We start from the raw sequence: 8,706 nt of genomic DNA on the forward strand, positions 1-8,706 counted from the left end.
GGGTTTCACCATGTTGACCAGGATGGTCTCGATCTCTTGACCTCATGATCCACCCGCCTTGGCCTCCCAAAGTGCTGGGATTACAGGCTTGAGCCACCGCGCCCGGCCAAGATAGTCTACTTCTTAAAGAGCTTACTTACATATTAGAAAACACAACTAAGACTTTTAAGCCTTAATCACAAAAGGAGTTTGTTAATTAGCTCCTACTATCCTTATTCAGTGACAGAAGTTCTTCTGCCCATGATAGAAAACTAGAATCTGATCACTCCTAAACTCCTGTGTTCCCTTTGAGTAAATGCTTTCTTGTCTGTTATGATAATCAAAGCCTACATCTTTTTATGTGTATAGCTACTTTCCTTCTCCCAGAGTGTACTACTGTGACTTATCATGGGTGAAGGGATCCCAGGGGCTTCTTTTCTCTTTCTTGCTCATTTCCCCCCCACCCCCCAAACTCCACAAGTCTCTATTTCCAGCCTCTGTGGAGTTGGAGCTTGGAAAAATGAAGGAAAAGGAAATGGAATAGAAATGTTCTACTTGACTGCTACTTTCATAAGAGGCAAACTTTTTCTGGGCTTAGCAGAATTTTAAAGTTGACTTTTCTCTTATATTTTCATGGGTCTTTGGAGATCCGTTTTTCTGCACATCTCTTATCTGCAGTTCTTTCTGGGTAAGTGTATCTCTTACTCTCTTCTTAGCCTCTAGAATTCTAGAAATAACCTTCAGCTTCTCAGCAGCTAAGCTCTATTTCCGCTTCTTGATGGCCCTCTTAAGAAGGATCTAAGACAACCCTTCATGATGGCTCTTACACTCAGAGTTCCCAAATGGCTCCTGAGAAACTCTGACACATTTTTATTGTGGTGGGTGAGGGGGGAGTCTGGTTAATTCAGGGAGTTTAGACTTATTCTAATGCAGCAGTAAATATGTATCATCCTACCTCACCCTTTCCAGTATGTGGAATGTGAGTCAAATACCCGCCCCCTTAGTTACGGGGAACATACATAAGTCTTTCCAGGTTGTTCCATTAAAACTCCTCTCTTCATTCGAGGTGAAGGAGTAAGTATACTGTCTTAGGCATTAGATTTGATTTTTTCCTACTTAGACCTAATACATTAACCTGTTACTCTTTCATGGTTGCTGGCAGAAGGCATAAGACTCCATAAGATTTAGAGACAGGTGACTTTATTATTCACAGCACAGCAAGTATCTAGAACATCAAATTTATGTCAATTCTCCTGTACCCCAAGTCCCATGGGGGAATGAGGAAGACTCAGATGGATCCTGTACATATAGTAGATTATATTATAGAAGAGGAACACTGAGCTTATGTAATCCACTGCTTTTATAATAAGCAGTAAGCAGATTGACCCTTTGTCCCAGAGGGAACATAAAATAAAACTGTTAACATTGTTTTCTTTTCTTTTCTTTTTTTTTTTTTTTTACTATTCTAATTTTTATAAACAAAAACTGAAAAAGATAGATTTACTAAAGGCGCTAAATGGAAAGAAGAAAAAAAATCACATGTTGCTGCTTTATTTCACCAGTAAGCCCTCTCATTAGTAGGATATATTTTTTTCGATGGAACCATCTGAAGCAGTAAAATAAATGATTAGGGATATTTCTTGCTTCCAATCAAAAGTGATTAATGAGTATTATTGATAGGGTCTCCTTTTTAAAGTAAAACTTTCCTTATACTTTAATAAAACTATAGTTTTACTGAGAGGGAGGGTATATTCTGCCTTAATATTGTGTTCATTCTTGGCATTTTAAAATACATATTGTTAATAATACTAGGGAAAAACAATTGCAATAATGGACCTACAAGATAATAGTCTGAATATTTTTAGTCAAATCAAAGGAATTATGTGATAAATCTTTAAAAAATACATATATTATTTATCCAGTAAAGTCTCTAAGTTAAATTGAATTGTAAATATGTTTTTAATCCTTTAACTATCTTTTAACAATCAGGCCCAATCGGAACAATTTTGAAGGTCACACAAATTATTTATCAAAAAATACAGAAACTTACCAGTAAGTTAGTATACAGTCATTTAATCATTTCATTAAATTTTTGTTCATCGTTATTTCAGCTTCACAGCTTGTAATATCTGCAGCATTAAAAAAGTTATGCAGTGGCTGAAATTATGAGCCAGTAGTGACTGGTAGTTATTTACAGTTGAACATTCACACAGTATTCAGTAGCATTGCTAGGTAATAGGGGTCACAAATGAAGGCCATAGAACTGAATTTACCATTTATTAGCTGTTTCACATTGGGATGGTACTTTGCTTTTGAGTTTTTCTCATCTGCAATATGATATAATAAATTTGAGGCATCAGATGGGTTTGTGAACAGTGTTTTTAAATTTTCGTCTTGTATTGTTAAAATGTTTCTGTTGACAAATATGGATTTTTAATACTTGTAAGTACATTTCTATATTAAAACTTACGTGTATAAAAATTCTCCCAAAGCTAGCTGTATCTGTAGAGGTGAATCTGGGGATGGGGGAGTGTGGTATGTGGAATCTGTTTGTTTCTGGATCAGTGTGTTGATGTGAAGTCTGCATGTAGGTAAGCATGTCTGTCTGTGGATGTATAGGGGTTGATGTGTTTACAGATGACCCTTCCCTTGTGTATATGTATTGTGCATGCACATATGTGTTTTCTTTGTGCATGTTTGTGTGCATGTGTTGAAGAACAATTTGTTCATCGGCGTTTGCTTACTGGCACCTTAAAGAAAAACAGGAAAACAACACCGATTATTCATTTTTATAGAAAGGCAAAAGAAGTTTAAAATTTTTATTTTTGGAAGTTTGAGATTTTTATTGAGGGATATAATATATAAAATTTGCTTTTAACTAGGCTATAGACCTTTCTTTTGAGACACGTGATCTTTATAAGCCTTAAAGTTTGTCATATATTTCCTGTTTTATAAAGAAGAGAGTAGCACCTTGAGATTCATGATTTTCCAAACTATATTTTCAGTAAAATTACTTGAGTTAATATCTTTAGTGATTGTTTTGGGGAAGGAATTATCTCAGTTCAGCTTTTGTCATCTTTTACATTCCCATTTGTCTGTAATTTTTGTAAGAAAATTGTGTGTGATTAATTTCATTCTTCAGTCAGTATAGAATGGTGATTAAGAGAGCAGACTCTGGAATTCCACTTAGTGAGTCTAAACGCTTGTTTACCACTTAATGATGTAACTTTTAGCAAGTTTGTTTTTTTTTTAACGTTTCTACCTGTGTATTTCCTCACCTCTGAAATAATACCTGTCTCACGTGCTTTTGTTGAAAAATAAATGAGATAATTCACATAAAAGCAAGTAGCAGAGTGCCTTGTACAATGCTAGTAATAAATAATGAGATAGGCAAATTTTAATGATGCTTTTCTATTGTTAATTGGCACTGTCATCAAACAAACTGGCCTATAATTACTCTTAATAATTACTGGAAAGAATATGTTATTAGGCAGAATGTGCATCATCAGAGCATTTTCAGCATGCTGAATTATAATTTGTTTTAAATTGTATTACCTGCACTTGGCAATGGATAAATTTCTATTATAGGAATATCTCTTTACACAAAGAGGGTGTGTTCTAATGTCTGTTAATTGTTAGAAATGTTATTAACAGAAATAGACATCATAGTTGTATATTTGCAGAGGTCTTCTGTTTTCCGGTAGCTCATTCCCTCTTGAATAATCAGCATGATTCCCTCTTCTGTTAGCGATGTTTCCTACTCGGAACCTTAGAACCTAATTACAGCCTTGAGCATGTCATTCATTTCTCCTTCCAGGTAACTGAACTAAGAATTTTTGCCTCATTTGAGTTAGGTCACTGCTTTCTGCTCTTCAGCTATTACCTTCAGTGACCTAGTATTGAGAGTATAAGCATTTCCCCAGAAAATCTTCTATGTTCAAACCTACTATGTTAAAATAAAAGAACACCCTTCACCTCTAGCAACAGAAGTAGAGTTCCAGTTGTTTCATGTCTTTGTCATCATTTGATTTTGTTGTCTTTTAAGTTTAGACATTATGATGGGTGTTAATTTATATTTCCCTCATTAGAATGATGTTGAACACCTTTTTTTAATGCATATTGACCATTTGGATATTCTCTTTGGCTAAGTACCTGTTAAAGTCTTGGTTTACTCTTAGTCTTTTTCTTATTGCTTTGTAGGTGTTCTTTACATATTGTGGATTTGAATTCTTCTTTGGATATATGTGTTGTAAATGTCTTTTCCCCAGTGTATGGCCTGCCTTTTTATTCTAATGGTAGTTTCTTTTTCAAAGATGAAAAAAATCATAGCTGTTACTTTTGGTTTCTGTTAAATAGGATTTTAGCTTTAGTCACCATGTTCTGGACAGGTACTACTCTTATAGGTCACCTTTGTGTGAATTAGATAAAAACACCCCCTCTTAAGTATCTGCAGCCCCATTAGCATAAGATTTTTTTTTTTTAAAGGTTAGTGTCTTTTAGCGAAGGAAAAGCCTTCTTTCAGGTAGCCTGCATATTCTGCTATGGCTACAGCTTGCTGAGTAGAGCTTGGTCTGGCCTCGATTTACCCCTCAGTCTGGTGCCTTAATATTTGCTCAATATTCAAACTGCAAACCGAAGATGGCACCCTAGGGTAGGCTATCTTTAAATAATGAGTTTCTAACTATTGAATACCAATTATTATAGTTTATACATTGGATTTTCTCCGTTAAAAAGGTTGTTCTTAAGTTGGGGGGAGCTAACTGCCAAAATTAATTTTCTAGTTTTGAGTTGGTTATCACTTAAAAGTCTGGTTATCAGTTAGATGTCTCACACCCAGGTTATGTTTTTCCCACTGAAACACTGTTCTGTGGAATCTTGGTTATAACCCAACCTATAGTAGTGGGATAGAGAGAGAGACCTTAACCACTGTGTGTAATGGGTGGCCTTTCTATAGTAAATATTGTTTACCTGTCTTAGGGTAGCAGTGGCATACTTCCTATATTGTCCTAACATTATAAATAATTACTGCACTTTCCATCTATCTCTGATGGCTGTGTTTAAACTGTGGTACAGTGGTACTTGTGGATAAGAAGGACTAACTGAGAATACCAGGTCTCTTGCTAGTGATAACCTATAACATTTTTCCTGATTTTAGGCTAGCTTCCTTCTTTTTTTTTTTTTTCTTCCCAAAGCCCCCAAATCCCACTTCCTCTCTCATTGCCATCACTTAGTCCTTTTAAGATTTCCCATTTCCATGCCCTATGGTGGAATATAATTCATTCTGAGAAAGATTTCGGTCTTCTTCAGTCCTTGAGGCAAAAGTGCTCAACCAGTCTTTTGAGGGTAAGGGTTTTGGTTTTGGTTTTGTATTTTTATTTTATGTATTTATTTATATTGTGCTTTAGGTTCTGGGGTACATGTTCAGATCATGCAGGATTGTTGCATAGGTACATACATGACAAGGTGGTTTGCTGCCTCTATCCCCCCATCACCTATACCTGGCATTTCTTCCCATACCTGGCATTTCTTCCCATGTTATCCCTCCCCACCGTCCCCCACCACTCCCTCCCCCGGTGCCTCCCCTAGCCGCCCCCCGCAGCAGACCCCCAGTGTGTGATGCTCTCCCTGTGTCCACGGGTTCTCATTGTTCAACACCCTCCTATGAGTGAGAACATGAGGTGTTTGATTTTCTGTTCTTGTGTCAGTTTGCTGAGAATGATATGTATTTTTATTTTCTTTTAGATGTTATCAGTAGTGGGGGAAATAAACAGGAGAAAAATGGCAAATAAACAGAGATGATGTTACCAAGCTTTCAAAAAATGTGTTTCTGGTTCTCAGATGTTAAGTGAGTCCAGTTTCTGTTTTTTCTTCATTTAATTTCATAAATGTTTTAATCTTTTCTTTGTGACTATGCTAATTACTATCTGTACAGTTATTATTTATTCCTTGTGACCCAGGATCACTTATTTCCTTTTACATGGTTTTTTTTTTTCATTTTTTGTTTTTTTGAGACAGAGTCTCACTGTGTCCTCCAGGTTGGAGTGCCCTGATGGTATCTCAGCTCACTGCAACCTCAGCCTCCCAGGTTCAAGCCATTCTTGTGTCTCAGCCTCCCGAGTAGCCAAGACTGCAGGCATACACCACTACACCTGGCTAATTTTTGTGTTTTTTTAGTAGAGATGGGGTTTTGTCATGTTGGCCAGGCTGGTCTTGGACTCCTGATCCACCTGCCTCAGCCTCCCAAAGTGCCAGGATTACAGGTGTGAGCCACTGCACCCAGCCCTATTTATTTTTTATCATAGAGAGTTATCTGTCTTGATTTTATATTGATTACTATAATTTTTTCTTAAAAAACTAATGCTGTCTGCAAGAAAGTTGTGTCAGTTCAACAGAGGAGGGAACACAAATATTAACATAATCTTGTTTGTACATCTTTTTTTTTTTGCAAGCACATTTTATGAGATCCATAAGCTACATAGAGCTTTAAAAAACCTAAAGGGATCTAAAGATCTAAGTATAAAAGAAAGGATATAAATTCTTCCTTGTTTGGGTGCTTTATTTTCTTCTATATTATTTTCTCTTCTATTAACCACAGGCAAATATTAGTTTTCTCAGCGACTTACGTACTTTTACCTTTGAGCATTTATAGGATTTAATAGTAATTTTCTATTGTGCTTTATATTGCCATGGTTATTCAAGGTAAATATTTAGATAATTTTATAATACATTGTATCTCTCTGGGCTCATTGTAGATTGAGGGAATAATTATTGATTAACATCATCTTTTCTACAAGGAAAATAATATTAAATGACTTCCCCCAAATTGTTAATGGTTTCCTTAAAAATGCTTGGAATTTTTATTATTATTATTATTTTATTATACTTTAAGTTCTGGGGTGCACGTGCAGAACATACAGGTTTGTTACATAGGTATGCACGTACCATGGTGGTTTGCTGAATCCATCGACCCATCATCTACATTAGGTATTTCTCCTAATGCTGTCCTTCCCTTAGCCCCCCACCCCCCAACAGGCCCCATTGTGTGATGTTCCCCTCCCTGTGTCCATGTGTTCTCATTGTTCAGTACCCACTTATGAGTGAGAACATGCAGTGTTTGGTTTTCTGTTTTGTGTATGTTTGCTGAGAATGATGGTTTCCAGCTTCATCCATGTCCCTGCAAAGGACATGAACTCATCCTTTTTTATTGCTACATAGTATTCCTTTGTGTGTATGTGCCACGTGTTCTTTATCCAGTCTATCATTGATGGACATTTGGGTTGGCTCCAAGTCTTTGCTATTGTGAACAGTGCTGCAGTAAACATACATGTACATATGTCTTTATAATAGAATGATTTATATTCTTTGGGTATGTGCCCCGTAATGGGATTGCTGGGTCAAATGGTATCGCTAGTTCTAGATCCTTGAGGAATCACTATACTGTCTTCCACAAGTTGAACTAATTTACACTCCCACCAACAGTGTAAAAGAATTCCTATTTCTCTGCATCGTCTCCAGCATCTGTTGTCTCCTAGTTTTTTAAAGATTGCCATTCTAACTGGCGTGAAATGGTGTCTCATTGTGGTTTTGATTTGCATTTCTCTAATGACCAGTGATGATGAATGCTCAGGAATTTTTTTTTACATCATCTAAAACATGTTAAGTAGTTTAATTCCAGGTCATATTATAGTAATGACTTTTCTGTGAAACCAGGGAAGTGTGATCCTTCCATTTAGGAGAATATACCCTAAATTATATTTGTTTTTAAAGGTTTAATGATTAAAGATGTAGTAATATATTAAATATTAATAAGTTACTAATACCAAATAGCTTTGATTCTCCACCACACCATGGGATTTACAATTTTAGTGTTTAGTAACTGATAAACCCAGATCCATTTTGTTTATGTAAGACAGGAACTTAGAAACTAATGTGGTCCCTATGTTTCAAGATCAGGTTTAACTTTAATCAGTTGGCATTTGAAATATTATTTTTCATCTTATAAAAGGTTTTCAAAAAGGAAGATATTTCTGGTGTTAAAAAAAGTAAAATCTGAAATAATCTGGGGAAATGTAGTTAGCATATTTACCAGTAACACTATTCAAATTGGTAAAAGTGAAGCAATTGTAGCATATATTTATTTCTCATTTTTAATAATCTTAATTCTAAAAACTTGGGAGAGTAAATCATTGTGGTGAAATATTCTCTCTTCTTAGAAACTTGAAAATTTTTTAATCAATACCCCCAAACTGAAGAAATAAATATAAAAATTTGGTATTCACTTTTATTCTCTTCTTGCTTTGTTCCCTTTCCCTCTCCCCAAAGCAGATCGCCAAACTGAGGCAGCAGCTACAACGCAGTAAACAAAGTAGTCGTCACAGTAAGGAGAAAGATCGCCAGTCACCTCTTCATGGCAACCATATAACAATCAATCACACTCAGGTAGGCTAACTTCTTCTTCTCTAGATTTGAATAATAACTTTTAGTTCATTAAGGAAGAGAATTCATCATTTTAGCATTAAATAAATACCATGAATCTTTAGCTGTACTAAATTACTTCTTTGTTAAATGATTATAAAAAGACTATTTAAAAGCAGCCAGATGAGGTGGCTCACGCCTGTAATCCCAGCACTTTGGGAGGCCAAGGCAGGCAGAGTACTTGAGGTCAGGAGGTTCAAAACCAGCCTGGCCAACATGGTGAAACCCTGCCTCTACTAAAAAAAAAAGAGA

The 8,706-nt window shown here is 35.8% G+C and overlaps 1 protein-coding gene across 3 annotated transcripts in view; it reads left to right on the forward strand.

The window, feature by feature from the left end:
- GLCCI1 (glucocorticoid induced 1) overlaps positions 1 to 8,706 on the forward strand; it is a 148,917-nt gene that overhangs the window by 110,132 nt on the left and 30,079 nt on the right. For 2 of the 3 annotated variants that reach the window (XM_017525076.2, XM_037737300.1), the window contains one exon: positions 8,305 to 8,418. In XM_017525076.2, coding sequence (XP_017380565.1) covers positions 8,305 to 8,418 — 114 coding nt within the window. Of the gene's footprint in view, positions 1 to 8,301; positions 8,419 to 8,706 lie in introns of all 3 variants that reach the window. The other variant, XM_017525075.2, reaches the window with a different exon arrangement.

Source organism: Cebus imitator, unplaced genomic scaffold (assembly GCF_001604975.1).
Source record: "Cebus imitator isolate Cc_AM_T3 unplaced genomic scaffold, Cebus_imitator-1.0 Scaffold37, whole genome shotgun sequence".
NCBI lineage: Eukaryota > Metazoa > Chordata > Mammalia > Primates > Cebidae > Cebus > Cebus imitator.